Below are 16,069 nucleotides of genomic sequence, written 5' to 3'. Positions count from 1 at the left end.
GCATCATTAGTAAGTGAAAGAAAACCCACTCCCTTCTAAATCAAATTTGGGTTTGTATTTCCAAAGAAGTTTCAGGAAATGCAAACCACCTCCTGTCATAGAGGATGGATGAATCTCGGGATTTCCACGAGCAAGCCAGGGCACACCCCAGAAGGTGCCGGACCCCTTGGAGCTCCAGGTGAGCACAGCTGAGACGGATGGGGACAAGGGCACATGTGCTTTATTGCTTACGCTGCATATTCCAATGAATACAATAAACCCCCTTAAAAAGTAAGGCACGTGAGCAGCCTTCTGTGCAAGTTCTGTATTACTTAAAATTTCTATTGGCTAATAAAGTATTTCCACTCTAGAACTGGAGCTATCTAGAAAAGCACATGATGAGTTTTTTGCAAGCAGAGTCCCTGTAACATTATTATATCTTACCTCATGGCACAATTAAACAGCCTCAAATCAAATGTGTGAACCTAAGTAATGACGTAACTACCGTTACAACTGCAAAACATCAACCCGCTTATCCACGTATGTACTGGTCCCCAAGGAGTAATTATACAAAATCTAAAGGAAGAGCAGTATCTAACTCATCTGCGTACCATTTCGTTACAGGTGAGAGATTTGGCATTTTCAGTCTTTTTTTCCGTAAGTCCCGTTGGTATTTGCAGAAGGCCAGTGTCATACGATGCTGAAGACCATGGAAAGATACTGTTCATATGACACCTGAATCCAGCCGTCCTGATCCGTATCGTAGCGTCTGAATATATCTGTCAACCTCTGAGGAAAAAACAACAGGTGTTTAGATCTAATACTTATCAAACAGAAGGAACCAACTGTACTGGTACAAGGGCATTCAGGAACCCAATTTCAGAAGCATTCATGTCTCTGCCCGCAGAGGGGCACGGGCGAGGTGCCCTCGGCCACCCTCAAAAGCCAGGCCGGTCCACCCTGGAGATGCGGGGGCAGGACAGCAGCGGGTAGGCGGGTGGGCCGCCAGTGCAGCTCCACTACACACCGCGGCCCTGGGTCCTGGCAGAGCCCTGTGGCCCCGGAACCTGGCTTCCCAAGTCCATGGTGGTGAGCCTGGGTCCTCCCTTCCCACTCTAAGACTGTTCTGGGGGGCCTCCCTGAAGGCTCACTTCTGCTCTGGCCACGTGCCGCTCAGGACAAAGGGAAACCAGCCCCCACTGGGCTCCTTCTTTAGAACCTGCTGCCCAACAGGGGAAGCCCAGCGCAGAGCCAGAAGGGCAGGATCTCCTTGTGCCAGCCCAGGACCCTGGCTGATGCCCAGCCCCCCTCCCCACTCAGGACCTGCCCGCCCACCTCCTCCTGCCCGACGCCCCCCACCCCTGCTACAGATCCCCCTCCCCCCCTCCTCCTCTCTGCTGCCCACCCACCTCCTACCTGATGCCCGAGCCCCTCCCGTCTGACCACACCCCCCGGGCGCCACCTCAGTCTGTTCACAAGCCTGGCCGCCCGAGAGCAGGGACGGTTAGGTAAGTGCCACCCCAAATGACAGATGCTGGGCAACCATGGCAGGCTCTGAAGAATCCTGCTGACAGAAGACAGTGCCCCAGGCTCATCGTGACCTTGGTGGTCGCCTGCCCACCTGCCCAGGGGCCGAGAGCAAGGCTGCAGCCTGGCCCGTGAGCCGTGTCTCCTGCACCTCAGTCTCTCCAGTTCCGCCCCGCTCCTGTGCTGGGCAGGCTGACGGCCAACCACACACGGGCTGACACAGGTGACAGTCCGCACAGGCGTTAGCCAGGAGCTTCCTGTGTGTGAGCCGCCGGCGTGACACACACCACAGAAACCACCAGCGGCAGCAACCTCCCGCCGGGAGACCGATGGGTGACTTCCCTTTCTTTACACTTAACTGTCTTTTCCCAAGATTTCTACAGGTTTCCATGTTGCTTGGTAGAAAACAATTTTCAAAAAGCCTTTTTCTTTTTGGAAGGAGGCAGATGAAAGAAAACGCTTTTGAGGACTTTTTACATGTGGCCTGCAGCTTAGCCTTTCCTTTTCGAGTCCCCACCTCTGCCCAGCGTCTAGGCTCCTTCTCCACGGGTGGGAGGGAGCAGGGCCAGCAGCCAGCTTCCAGCACGGCCCAGAGGCCACGGCCAGCTGCGGGTAGCCTCCTGGCAGAGGCACCACGTGAGCTTCTCAGGGGACTCAGATCCTGCTACTCTGGGGGCTGAAAGCTGACATGCGAGGACCCTTGCTTACGCAGAGATATAAGGATCAGGTGGTCACTTATGGGACATAACCTCAGATGAAAATCCTAAGCCCATAGAGATCCAGACACAGATCCTAGTGAGAGACTTTCACGCTACACCTGTTCCTAACGTGTGCCGACAACACTGCAAACACGTAATCCTGCCTCACCAGACCCTAAGAGGGAGAGACGGGGTAAGGCTCTCCGCTTTTCAGAGACGTGAGGCTTACACGCTAACAGACCTGGCTCTCCAAGTCACTGAAGGACAGGGACTGATGGGCCCAGATTCCCCGGGAAAGAAATCAGGATAGCAGACCAGGCAGAGAAACTTCACTTACTGAACTATTGCTTTTAACGGGGAGAAAACCTGAGAATGCTTTCCCAAATTCCAAATTATACTGATAACCTCGTGCCTAGCACACCCCTCTGTGGATTCTAAAACCAACAAGATGGAACCTCGATTTGAATGCAAACTGTGAGGGTATCTTTCAGGGATCGGTTCTACTGAAATACTTAGGGAAAACACATTCGCTTCCCATAAATGGAACTGTGACAGAATTAAGAGGGAGGGTGTCACAGAGTCTTACGTGGACTTGGCCATGAGTTGATAACTGCTGAATCTAAATAATGGGCACATGGGTTCATTATACTGTTGTCTCTATTTTTTTTTTTTTTTTGAGATTTGTCAAAAAAGAAAGTTTTGAAAGACATGAGGGTTTATACCAATTTACTGCATTTCTAAAGCTTAAATCTATGGAACTGGGCTCCCTACCGAAAAACAGGAGCAGGGCCTGTGTGGGAACAGCCAGGGCGGCTCGAGGGCTCCCACCCTCCATCCTAGGAGGGCTCCTCTGGGCCTGCACTTAGTTCTCTCCTGGGTGAAGCAGTGAGGCCGCAGAGGGAACCACAGAAGCAGCGCAGGGAACCGTGAGGCGGCGGTCACTGGGATCACCAGCCCCGCCAGACACTGTTTCTAACACCCAAACAGGGCCCCCTGCGCTCAGGGCACAGCTCCTAGCTTAGGAGCCAGCAGCGCACGCGACAGAAGCTCACCCAGTTCTCATAATGAAATACACCAAAATACCGGGGTATGCATGGAAAGAGCCCACCGGATCCCCTCCAAATGGACAGCTCCCGGTGTTTCCAGGGCAGGAGGGGCCCTGCTGTCTGCACCTCCGTCTAACAGAGCAACTAGCTACCCCTCCAAACAGCACACTAACTCCTCTAAGTTCCGGAACCAGTTTTACGTGTCTGACTCCTGCGCCCCTGCTTCGTCATCCCACCCCTTCCCGCAGTCAGCGCCTGCGGGCCCCGCGCAGCCGGTACCTGCAAGACGATGCAGCCCTGGATGAAGTCGTCAAAGGCGATCTGCCCCCGTCCTTGTCTGTCGAACTTCCGAATGAGGGTGTCGTGAAACTGGTCAGAGAGCCGGTACCCTGGAGGAGGAGAGCGGAGTCAGCACACACGCTCGCTCCCCAGGCCCCAGCCTCTCCCTCCCGAGAACACGACACGGGCCCCAGGGATCCCGGGTGCAAGCGCACTGCAACACACTGAGAGCCTGGTGGCCACTGTGCGAGGAGGGGCTCACTCAGAGAGCAGCAGCCCCTTCCTGGAGGGTCCCGAGTCACCCAGTCACTAGTTCTCACCAACCCCAGGGCCACGCCCCTCGGCCCAGGGGCCTTCCGGACCGCTGCGGAGCTAGCCTCCTTAGAAGCCCTGCACTGCTGACTTTCCCGACACTCGGCTGCCCTGGGTCACTCGCTGCTGGAGGAGGCTTCGCCAGCTAAACCCGCAGGAGGAACGAGGCGCCCAGGAGCGAGGAGGCTGACTGACGGCCCCTCTCCCACCTCAATCAGGCCGTGAGGAGTAAGGCGGCCGCACACAGACTGAAGCCCTCGAAGGGTCACCCAGGTGACGGCGGAGTCCCTGACTCCACCTTCAGCTTGCTGGGCGTCCTGGAAGGCCTCCAGCAAGGACGCCCCGGGGCGGCTCTAAGCCCTTCCCCTTCCTTCCCTCCTAACCTCACCACCTGTGTGACCGTGGTTTCCTTACTTATTCAGGAGACAAGATCCAGGTGCCAACATATTTTTACTGGTTTTCAGCCTCGCTGGAATCTTTGCAAGGATATGCACACCTACTGTCTGAGTGAACGTCACAGTTAATTACCTGTACAGGCACTTCATCACTCTACTGAAAAAGAGTCACACATGCAAACACGTGACAGTACTTTCCAGAGTGGTCAGCGCGCTCTATGCCTCCTGTGACTTAAATCCAGGGCCCCCTGCCCTGCAGCTGAGTAGAAGACAGGACCCCGACTTAGAAAAGAGAGACGGGCGGGTGCTGGATGGGCGCCCCCTCATGCCCGGCACCGGTGCCTGTGGCCCAGAGAGACAGAGGCCCGGCTGGTGAGGGTGAGCTTGGGACATGGTGACAGGGCAGTGCCCGCCCAAGCCATCGCTGTGCAATGGTTTCCTGCCCAGGCTGGGAAAGGACACACGAGATGGTGACAAAGACACAGCAGCAGGGAGAGCAGAGCTCCGGAATCAGACAGGGCTCCGCCGGCTGCCGGGACTCTCGGACCTCTGGCCCGCTCCCCCCTCCAAAACCCAAGACGTGAGCCCCCCTCAGCAGACCATTTTAGGGTCAGTGAGGCAGGCGGAAACGCTGCTGGCCCCCTCACTGTGTGTCCCCCGGCCCCGCTGCTGTACTTCCAGGGCACAGATGCCCAGTGGGGGGAACAAGCCCTTCTTTCCTGAGAACCAGCAACCTCCACGGGGCATCCAGCGCCCGCTCTCAGCACCAGGAGCAAAGCCGGGCGCCAGTCAGTGACCATGGCAAAGGACAGATCCGGATCACGGCACCACCCGTGTCTACACGGAGCCAACGGCACCAAGAAAGGGGCGGAGGCTGCTGTAGACCTGCCGGGGCCTAACTCAGCCGACCCGGCCGTAAACACACTGCTAACTTGGTCAGGAGAGCCAAAGGCTCGGGCTCCAGGGACGAAGTGACAGGGTGCCGGCTTGGACTCCTCAGCGTGAAAAGGGGGGCGGAGCAAGTGCAGCAGGAAGATGGAAAGTGGGTGAAAGCGAGCAAGGAGGAAGTGAAGGTTCACTACACTCTCGTGAAATTCCTTATAAAAACCACATTGGCCTTGGGCTGCCAGGGGCTGGGTGCAGGACGGGGGCGTTTGCTGGGGATGGGGCTGTCAGCCCCCCCACTAGCAGAGTGTGAGGCCCAGGCCTTATGCACCTTCTTACTTCCAGGTCTCTGCACCTGGCATGTAGCACATACTAGGAATAAGAGCCTAAAAAATGAACGGATGGACCATCAAATCCAGCGGGTGTGCTGGTCAGTCACACAGCCCCGCCAGGGCAGGCCTGAGACCCTGTGTGGCACTAACAGAGGTCAGAGGACACCTTAGGGCCTGACCTCCCCCCACACCCCCGACTCCCTCACGCATCTGCTGAGCTGCAACACAGCGCCCAGCTTGGCCGACAGACGCTTGTTCTTAGAAGTGAAACCAAAACAGGAAATTTCACTCCTGGGGCACATTTCCTAACAGTTGCTAACAAGTAACCCGTGAAGGATGACAATGCCCTTGTGGGGAAGAAAAGGCTCCAGAGAAGGCGCTAGGAAACGGCGGACCGATCACAGGCAGAAACTTTTTGGAATAACTGAAGAAATGCTGCAACGGGATATTTACTTTTTCCAGGAAAAGCTGGAAGTCAGGAGGGATCTCGGCTCTGCCCAGCTCAACAGGGCCTGTCAGCTCCTGACCTTGAGGGACCACCGCTGACCTACCACAGCCACAAATGTCCCAGGTCTGACCAGGGCTTGTCGACCTTCGCATTTCCAACCTGAGCTCCCAGGACGCGACGGTCACTGGCACTAAGTCAAAAGAGGGCTCCGGGGCCTGACAAGGTTAGAAACACTGTGTTCGGTGGCACCTGAGGTCACCAGTCTGGAAGTTAACTCACAGGGTCCAGGTTCCAGCCGGCCAGGCCTCCGGCTCCCTCCTGCCCAGGACTGCTCTGTGGGAGCCACCTCCCTCCCAGCCCCCCACCTGAGGCACAGCAAGGTCAGCTGCATTCCAAGTTTCAATTCAGAGAACCTGAGGTCAATGTCCTGCCCAAAGCCTGACCCACGCGTGGCAGGCTCACAACACAAACTTCCTGTGGGGTCCCAGAGCCTCTAAAGCAAGAAAGAGAAACCGGAGAGGACAGCCATAAAGGACACGCCCAGAGAAAGAGAGGGGGAGGGGAGAAGCACATGAACAACCACAAGAACCAAAATGTACTTTATATTATTAAACCCTGCACTAGTCAGAATAAAGTACATTGTAATCTGACAGAAGGGCCCTGCGAACAGAGGGCCCAGTGAATGTCAAACAAACCAGAATCTTGGTGTAACGGCTACAGTCCTCCCTCCATAAATAACAAATCCCAAGTTCCCCTCAGGCCCACGTGCACGCTGGACCAGAAGGCCCGCTGACGCGCTCTGGAAGGCACCACGTGAACACTGCTCAGAGCACGGCACACGCTCAGGCTGGCACGCATGTGGCACACATGCTGACATGCACTTGAGAATGGGAGCTTCCACACTCAGGCCTACGCTCCACGCAACTCACGGGCTCGTCCCCTGTGGGCATTCTATCTTCTTTCTGGGTATTTTCATGTCAGGAAATATAAATAGTCCTACACTGTTTTATTTTGACTTGTTCACTTTAAATTGTTTCAAAAGCCACATTCTCAATGTGCCTGTGACATCACTAAAAGACAAACTACTGCATAGCCCTTATCTCATTTTGGATGAAAAACCGTATAGAAGCCTCCAAGTCAAATACAAGCCTTCACGATATAAGTAACATGAAAATATAAAACTGTGTGATGTAAACAAAAATTTCACACAGACTGCTTTAAAAATCATTAAGTTGAACACAGTAACAAGATAAACCTTATGGCCCTGCTCCAAAATGAAAGAGCTACGCAGCCAAGACAAGTGTTTTACCAAAACCTGAGAGGGCTTGCTTGAGCTCGTTCTTGTCGATCATGCCCGAGTTGTCCCTGTCGTAGGTGCGGAAGACGTTCTGCCAGTCCGTGATGTACTTCCAGACACCGGTGAACTCGCTGAAGTTCACGCCGGCCTTGTTCTCTCTGTCAAACATGGCTGAGACGGAAGGGCGTGAATCAGCAAGAACCTAGAGCAGAGGCGCGCCCAACCCTCCGCGGGCCTGGCTCCTCCGGGACCCAGCCTGCTGTTCGGCCAGCAGGTCCCCAGGTGCTGGCGGTGACCCAGCCACAGCCCTAAATCGTGCTAGGCGGGCGTGAGGCGTGCGAGCCAAACACCCTGGTGGAGCCGCAATAAAAACGCTTTACACTGAAGGAGGTTCCTCAAAAGCACGACGGCGGCAGGGCGCACCCGCGCTCAGGAAGGAACCGGAGCCGCAGTGCAGAGCCGTCGAGGGGCCCACCCCAACCCTCCCAGCTCCGGGTCCCATTCCTGGAGCCGCCCGTCCCGCAGCGGACCCGAGTCCCGAGTGGGGGCTCAGAAGAGTCCTCGGGCGAGGGAGGCCTCTACTCTGAGGAGAACAAGATACTGGCTTTAGATTTTTTTTTAGTAAGGCCCGCCTTTCATTGAGAAAGAAAATCAGCCTAATTCCAGGTCCAAATAAGAAAGAACTTGTAACTACATTTACATATAACTGCAGGCACCATGCATAAACACTCAGTCTGAAACACTGCTACAGAGACAGTAATACACCGTTTGGTCTCTTTTCAGGTCATCTGCGTGATCCTGGTTTGGTCACAAGCACATTCCAGTTCACAGCCATTTCACACGAGAACTCGCACGCTTCCTCTAGTCAACAGGCAAGCAAGATGTGACTGTGTGTGAAGCCTATGTGAGATCTTTAGACTGAGAAAGGAAGGACGGGTTGGACAGTCAACTCAAAGTAAAGGCTCAGTGAAGGGCCGGCCCCGGTGGCAGTTCCGGAAGAGAAATCAGGTGAGAAGCACAGGCAGGGTGTGTTGCCGCTACTTACATATGATCGACCGGACCGTCACTGGATTAAACGGAGTCCAGGTGCCTGAAACAAACAGCAGAGATTAAGAAAGAGAAGAAACTCTGAATCCCCAGTCTGTAACCCCAGAAGCCAGAGAAAATAAGTAATTAGCTTTCAACATCAAGACCCTAGAGCCACGGTTCTCCGCAGGGGACGCCGCCCCCAGGACGATGGGTCAGTCAGGTCCTATCCACACTGCCGGGAGAATTGCTCAGGTCCAGCCAGACATTCAAAGCTGCTCAGGAAGACCTGCACCTGGAAGCTCACTCTTGTTCACTTTATAACCAAGAGATGCCGTTTTAATACTCACTGAACTTCTCAGGGCCACAGCACCAGGTAAGCTGAGAAAATGGCACTTAGCTGTGCTAAGAACGTCACCAGCTACCACTTCAGAAAATCCCACCCCAAGGGCACCACCGCTCCCAGGACCGGGGCAGCTGCACACGTCGTGCAGCGACCCTGCTGGACAGCGCACCGTGAAACCACGCTTTACGTTTTTCTCCTCAAATGACAGTCTGGGCAGCATACTATTTTCTCTAAAATTGTGAAAAGGCAGGACACATTATTCCACGATTCACTTCAGAGCAGTAATGGGGATGTTATCGAGTATCTGTTTTAAAGGGGACTGTTGACACTGATGGATTTGACGATTGAGAACCATTTATCCACTGTGATGATGGAATGTTCACCAGGGACCTTTATGCCCAAGGATCTGTTTTCAGAGTGATTTGCACCTTTACCAATTTTTAAACTCACTAAAAACAATGTAAAAACACTTTTATGGGGCGGGAGAGCAGCATCTCTCCCCATCCCCCCATTTTCCCCTCTCTACAGACGGTTTGAGCTCTGGGTGGCAGAGTCCCATCCCCTGGCCACACACGAGGCAGCACCCTTCCTGCCCGGCCGCGACCACTGGGCTTGGAGCACGTCCCCGACCTGGCCCACACGCGCTTCTCCCGACGTCCAGCATGGCCCCCCAAACACACGCACACCTTCACCTCGACCCCTGCCTCTCCTTACGCCTCCGTTCATACGAGGCTTCCTCAGAGGAGCCCTCCTGAGCGCCCCGCACCCAGGCCCCTCGGTCCCTCCATCTCCTCCACGGGCGCCCTGAGCCTGGCCCGAGCCTGGCCCACAGCGGGGACCCCTGTGCACTGAGTGAGCATCTCTGCAGACTTTACAGGCGTTTGGGGGACGGCCGGCAGGAGGATGTCTATAAAGGTATCAGAAAAGGTCAGCATTGTTGAAAACCAGCGTTCAAAGAAACTGTGCTACAGAGAAGCCAAGAGAAAGAGGGGGACTCCATGCCCAGAAGGGCGTCGCTTCTTCACCGTTTCTGACTTTCTAGCTGCTCATGCCCCGGCTGGTGTTTCCGCAGGAGATGACCCACCAGGACCAGGAGCCCGAGAAACCAAACGCAGCTGCTGGACTCCTTCCTGCCTTCGCTCCACCTCTGACACAGGCTGTGACCTGAGAGTCCACAGTGACCGCCCCGCTGAGTGGCCTGCGCCCACTGCCCATGCCGACTGTGAGTGGGGGTGCGTCCCTGGCCACGCTGGCACAGGACTCGGCCGACCGCGCTTTAAACAGAAGTGACACAAGAAAAACAGTTAAGTGATGACGCAAACCCAGGCGCTTTCCGCGGTGACGGCCAGGCAGAGGGAGGCGTGGACCAGAGGGACCCACGGCCGAGCTGCAGGGCCGTGAGGCTCGGGAGAGCGGCAGGTCGCCCCGGGCCGAGTCAGGGGCGGGGGGGAGACCCGCAGGCCGCCCAGCCTGGGAGGTGGAGACAGGCTCCTGGTGCCTCCCCGGCCCGTCCCTGTTACCCAAACGGGGCCTGACCCTCCACGGAAACCAAGGGATAATCACAACAGCCAACAGTTAAGTGACTGTTTAGCTCATGCCAAGCCCTGTGGCCTGGTTCTCAGACTAAACATCAAAGCTTCACAGCCCCTAGTGAGGGCAACATTTAGTACTCCAGTTATACTAAGTGTTAAACACACTGGAGCACCAGCCTGAAAATCTGCAGTTTTCTGTAAGAAAACGCACTGCAATGTGGAGAAGCACGTCTAACAGAGCCTGCTGGAAACACAGGACACACCGAGCAGCGAGATTCCCTTCAGCGCCCGTGACCCTCCCCCCGATTTTCCGGGCCAGCCCCGATTTCAAACATTCCCAGTAACCAACACGTCTAGGAATGTCACAACCACCAGCTTGCGGAAGATTTCCCGTCAGACTTTTACTGAGAAATACAAGATATGGTCCCTGTTCCTGTAAGTCTTGCCTCAATTTCATCTGAAAAGACCAAAGAAAACAGAAACACACACAGTTTTTTCCATGTAAACTGAGTACACATAACTTTTTTCACCCATAATTTGGGTACGAGTGGGTCGCAGCTCCACTGAGGGGGTGGGTCAACATCAGGACACTTAGCATTTTCCCCTGTAACCCTCAAGCACACAGACGATTTAAAGAATTTATACCTGATCCCTTCTCAAATGAGAAAAACCCCCGCTCTGCTCTGTGATAATATATTGTCTTTTTGCTCTCCAGAGAGTTTTCTTTCTTGAAATTGCATCCTGTTACCACAAACTTGGACTTCAGTGAGAGATAATGGGCTGAGTCGTCATGGCATCCAGCGAACGCACACTGAAATACCTGCTTACCTGGAATCTTTGGGGAAAAAAACCAGACTTTTTTTTACAGCACCACTGGCGATCTCCTTCCACTTTACTGCATCAGATCTGGGACTCCCAGCCCTTCTGGGCATTTCTTCCCGAAAGAGGAGCCAAGTAGGAAGGGGTGAGAGCAGTTCTACGGGCTCGCATGGAATCGGCCAGGACACTGGTGCCTCTTCAGGGTCACAAACTCTGTATCCCACCAGTCACCTTCAACTACGGCCTCAAAGAGCCACAACTGGAAATATGGCCTTTCTAAAGGCAATCTGAACACCATCAATAGCCATAACACCACCTACAGCCTTTGATCTGATAAATGCCACTTCTAGAAACTTGTTCTATGAAATCACTACAGTATTTACACTGAAGAAAATCAGAAACAACCTAAGTGTCCCACAGTGAAACTCTGTACACTCCCATTCTGATAGATGAGTGACGTCTCCGGTTCTGTACCAGGTGATGTGGGACCTGGTGGACATGGGCTGGGCCCGAGGGGGAGGGGCTAAGCCTCCAGTTGTCCCAGAGTGTGATCTGCCCAAGGCCGAGGTCGTGGAATAAAGCCAACCCCGTCTTCCTCTGCTTCCACCTGAAACTCTGCTGCACAAGTTTCTGGGACAAGCAGATACAACAGGCTGTGCTGGGGGCCTCCAAGACCACACCCCAGGCTTGATGACTCGCTAGGACTCACAAAACTCACAGTCAGTTTATTACAGCAAGAGACACAGAGTAAAATCAGCAGAGGGAAAAGGCATGGGGAAAAATCCGGGGGGACCAGGCACCCGCTTCCCGGGGAGTTGCACAGGGCGCCCCTAATCCTCCACCGAAAGCTGAGACCACACCTCGCATGTGTTGTCAACCAGGGAAGCTCCAGGCACCGGGGGGGCACGTGCCTGCCGCAGCTGCAGTGGGAGCATGAGCTGCCCAGGCAAAGGGGCAGCATGTTCCAGGCGGCGGCCAGTAGCCACACAGGCAGGCCCTCCTCGGGGACGCGCAGGCTCTGAGCACAGCAGGTGCAGGGTGAAGAAGCTAAACCCAGACCCTCCGCTGCCTCGTAAGCTGGGCCTATGACGGAGTGACAGTGAGGTGACCCGATGCTCAGTCGGCAGGGAACTGTCGGCTTATGTGGTCTGATCTCTCTCACTGCTACTCAATACGGGACCTCCAGAAGAGCTCAAATCTATTTTGCTAAAAATACCTCTAAAAGAATATATGACTTATTACTATTTAAAGTCCAGCTGAAAAACGCCTCCTCAAAATACATCAATATGTTATGTCAACGTAAACCTACAGAAGCACAAAAAAAGAGGCTTGAGCAAAATTAATTTCCTGTAATTCCAAGGAACAATGTGAAAGTAAAAATTAAAAAAAAAAAAAAGTACCTAACTGAAGACAGTTTGTGACATGTTATCTCAAACAGAAGGCAAGACAGTCCTGTCTCTATTCACACCTCTTAACCGAGCAGTCATTTTCAGACGCGCTCCTGGGGAAACAAGTTGCATAAAGGACTCAGTGTACAGGACCCACGAGTACTTCTTCAGGGCAGTTTCAGTTGGGTTTTAACAGAGCGCATCAGAGACATAGATCTCACTGCAGAGAGAAACCATGCTACTTTGAACCTCCAATTTTCCCACCAGTAATAAGCTAATTAAACTGATTTCCTGAAATAGCTCAATATTCTAGTTCTAATATGAAAAAAGAAGCCCAATCCTGGGGGAGAAATCAAAAGTCAAAATAACTCCAATCGTATCAGCTGTGGGAATTCGAGGACAGTGAAGAGAACTGACTTGTGTCCGTCCTTGGCGACCGAGGTGACACGACACAACTGCAAACAAGAGACCAGCTCGACCAGCTTCCTCCAAAAGCTGATGCCCAGTAGCCAGAGACTGCTGCAAAACGACTCCAGCGGAACCAGGAGGAGGAAAAGGGCAGCATCCAGGAAAGGAAGGTGCCGCTGGTGCCTCGAGGAAAGGCAGGTATCCCGGGTGGAAGGAGCAGAGCCCGGCAAGCGGTGGGAGCCACGGGGCACCTCTGCTTCGGGGGCGCCAACGGGGAGACACAGGTGGGACAGCACAGGGGTGGGGCGAGCGCCTGGCTGCGCAGGCTCACACCCGGAGTCTGGTCCTGCTCTCAGCCTGAGAGCTTACTGCGCACTCTGAGGCTGTGAAAGGACGAGAGAGCTGTACCCGTTCATAACCTGCCTTCCTGCAGAAAGGGCCTAACGGAATGTACAAGATAGTCACGGCACAGCAAAAGCAAGCAAACTATGGTCATGTTGGATGGGAGGAGAAAAGCATACAAAAGTTAGGGGTCTCAGACTATCAGTAAAATTCACCTCTTAAAATTCTAAGCTCATGGTACTGGCGAGCCAGAAATCTAATTTAAAATTTTTAGCAGCTAATTTGAAGAGAAAATGTGACTGGTTAAAAGATTCAGGTTAAGACAAACAAAACAAGACAGGACAACCATCACAGTTGCTTCACACAAGAAGCACCACACCCCCAGGGAGGAGAGAGGTGGCCACGTGGCGGGAAGGGGGGCTGCCACGCCCGTCCCTCTCAGGGCTAAGCTACTACTTCGTGGGGCAAGTTCTTACATCGCTCCAACAGAAGCTGAGGGAATCCCGCAGGGCAAATCAAGAAACGTGACTCTACAGGGCCGCTGTGAGACGCTCCTGATACACACTTTTCGGCGGGCTTAAACCAGGTATCGATTTCAAAGCATCTTAGCAATGGTGAGCTGAACATCCTGTGGGCAATTCTGTCAAAATTCTCTCTCCAGCAGGCTCCTGATTCAAGATTATGTTCTGACAGAGCAAAGAACCACCTGCTTTAACAACCATCTGAACTGGAAGCAGTACTGACTCCCTCTAGGGAAAACGTTACCTGTGTTAACCTGTAAACACCAATCCACCAGGAGTAACAAAGGGAACATCCGCGGTGCGCGCCCCGCGCAGGGCTGTGAGGCAGCGTCCGCCTGCTACGCCACCAGCTGCGCCCACTAGGCAAGGTGAGCCTTTCAACATCTTCATTACCGCTTAAAGTCAACCCCCTTCTGGCTTAAATGGCACGCCTCTGGACGGCACCACAAACGTTAAGAATCAGAAAAGACAGTGGCATCTGAGGGGTTAAAAAAAGGGCCACACAGCCAGGTACTTATGGAATCAAGGTCTCCAGTAGTACTTCCGTGGATTAATCATGCTGAAACCAGCAAAAAGGCGACTCCACGGTGAGCTCCCAGCACCAGCACCAAGAGCTGAAACCCTCTCACCCATGTCTGAATGACTAGCATCCCCCACTGGGAAGCCCACCTCCCCACGATCCGGCTGTCAGAGCCTCCAGTAGCCTTAGTTGCTTCCCCATCGGTGTCTCTGGGGCCTTGATGCCCCGCTCCAGAGGAGTCACAAGACGCAGTCACCTGAGAAATTCAACAGCCCTCGACAAACCTGAAGGATGTCTGCCGTACAAAGCCAGGCTCCCTGCGCTCCTAAAGCCGACACCCCAGCCTCCATTTCTCAGGCTTTCCCTGTGTCCTCCATGCAGTTGCCCCAGCAGCTCGGCAAGGACTCAGAGCAGCAGCGACACAACACCAGGAAACCACCCGACAAAATAAGCCAGAAGCTCCTCCACCACGGGTCAGAGATGATAATTAAGTCTTAATGATTTGGAAAATAATTTAAGAAGAAAGTTATTTACTACGGGTGGTCAGACTTGCAGTTTACAAGTCCAGATGGCCAGGTGCCACTCACCATTGGATAGTGCTTGCTGAAGCTCGTTGTCGGATATTACACCGCTCCTGTCTTTGTCAACCCTACAAAATTAAGATCAGTTAAGCTAGCGATTCAAAGTGTAGGAAAAGCAAAAGAGGGCAAAAGCAAAGGTTTGACTCTCTAGTCAATCCTAAATTAATTCTGGCTCTTCCTTCCCTGGGCCCTTCCCTTTGGCTGCTCGACCTCTCAGTCCCATGACCCGCTGGGGAACAAGGAAGCCTGCCTCCTTCGCTGTCTACGCACGCTCCCTGCCCAAACCCAAGCTGCTTCTCCACTTTCTCAGGTCTCCCTCCCTCGGCCTGGCTGAATTCCACCTGCACCAGGTTTTCTCCTTCTCACAAGCAGGAAAAGATTCTCTCAGATAACTTAAGTCGTTCCCTGATCATGAGTCACTCCACTTTGGGTCATTCGTTCGCTGGAAGGACGACCAGGGACGGAAGGCACTGCGGTGACAGTCACCTGCCCAACAGCCGCGGCCCGGCGTCTTTCCTGGTTGCTGGCATTTCAGCAGCCGGGGAAGAGTCTGCGTTTCTGCTCCCCTAAACAAGCATCCCTGGGAGACCGTCCGCCCCGGAGCAACTCCGGGCACCGGCTGTGAGGGGAGAGGGATGGAGGCCGAGCCCCAGGGCGAGCTGGCTGCGACCCCCGGCTGGCGGCTCTGCACCTTGGGAGGGGCCTGGGCACTGCGGGAGACAAGGCGGGGGGCGGAGAGAAGGCCAAGGGTGGGGGGGACGGAGCAGGGGCCGGCGTGGGAGAGGCCGAGGGGGACTGGAAAGGGGAGCGGACAGGACGCCAAGGATGGAAGGTGGGGGGACGGAGCAAGGGACAGGGGCCTGGGGCACCAGGAAGGAGGTCGGACTGGAGACCGGGGTCACGGGGCGGGGGAAGGCCCGGGGCTGAGGCCGAGAAGAACCCAGTGGAGGTCCGCAAGCGCCTGCGCGGCCGGCCGCACCTCTGGAAGACATTCCACAGGAAGCTCTGGTCCGGCAGCGCGGCGCCCGCGGAAGGGCCAGCCCCGGGGCCCGGGCGGTACGGGTAGGCGGCCATGGGCCGAGTCGCGGCTGTGCTGCGGCGCTCCTGGGACACGGATGGCTCCGGGCGGCTCCACTTCCGCCTAGACCGGGGCGGGGCCCGGAGCTCACGCCACTTCCGGGGAAGTCACGGGAGCGAGCGCAGCCAATCCAGTCGCGACCCTGTTGCCAGGCGACGCCCGTGCGTCCGGCCAGCGTGTCTGGGTCCCGTGGGCACCGCGCAGCCGGTGGCCTAGGCCAGGCTAGCCCTAGGGTCGCGGACGCGCGTTGGGAGCCGCTTCCCCGCAGCGCAGAGTGGACACGAAGGGCGGAGGCGGCTCCCTCGAGCAT

At 54.9% G+C, this 16,069-nt stretch overlaps 1 protein-coding gene across 2 annotated transcripts; it reads right to left on the bottom strand.

Moving 5' to 3' along the window:
- Positions 1–202: 202 nt before the first annotated feature.
- PDCD6 (programmed cell death 6) lies at positions 203–15,840 on the bottom strand. Of its 2 annotated transcripts, none has more exons than XM_068535090.1 (6): positions 15,661–15,840; positions 14,688–14,749; positions 8,244–8,288; positions 7,211–7,369; positions 3,530–3,639; positions 203–768 (listed from the first exon to the last, which is right to left on the bottom strand). In XM_068535090.1, the coding sequence occupies exons 1-6, from the start codon at positions 15,753–15,755 to the stop codon at positions 670–672; spliced, it is 570 nt and encodes a 189-aa protein (XP_068391191.1). In that variant the 5' UTR covers positions 15,756–15,840; the 3' UTR covers positions 203–669. The 2 variants fall into 2 exon arrangements, with proteins under 2 accessions (XP_068391191.1, XP_068391192.1); XM_068535091.1 differs by having other exon boundaries at positions 7,217–7,369.
- Between the last annotated feature and the right edge of the window lie 229 nt (positions 15,841–16,069).

This window comes from Eschrichtius robustus, chromosome 2, assembly GCF_028021215.1.
Source record: "Eschrichtius robustus isolate mEscRob2 chromosome 2, mEscRob2.pri, whole genome shotgun sequence".
In the NCBI taxonomy this organism is placed as follows: domain Eukaryota; kingdom Metazoa; phylum Chordata; class Mammalia; order Artiodactyla; family Eschrichtiidae; genus Eschrichtius; species Eschrichtius robustus.
Note: the sequence above shows the minus strand (reverse complement) of the source record. Positions and strands in the feature narration are given on the sequence as shown.

Bases quoted from the DNA above. Each gene is read 5' to 3' on its own strand.
- PDCD6 (XM_068535090.1), bottom strand. From the start codon at position 15,755: ATGGCCGCCTACCCGTACCGCCCGGGCCCCGGGGCTGGCCCTTCCGCG. The intron at 7,370-8,243 runs GTAAGTAGCGGC...CTTCCGTCTCAG, and splicing joins GACGGTCCGGTCGATCATAT to CCATGTTTGACAGAGAGAAC. The intron at 3,640-7,210 runs GTAAAACACTTG...CTCCTCCTCCAG, and splicing joins GCAAGCCCTCTCAGGTTTTG to GGTACCGGCTCTCTGACCAG.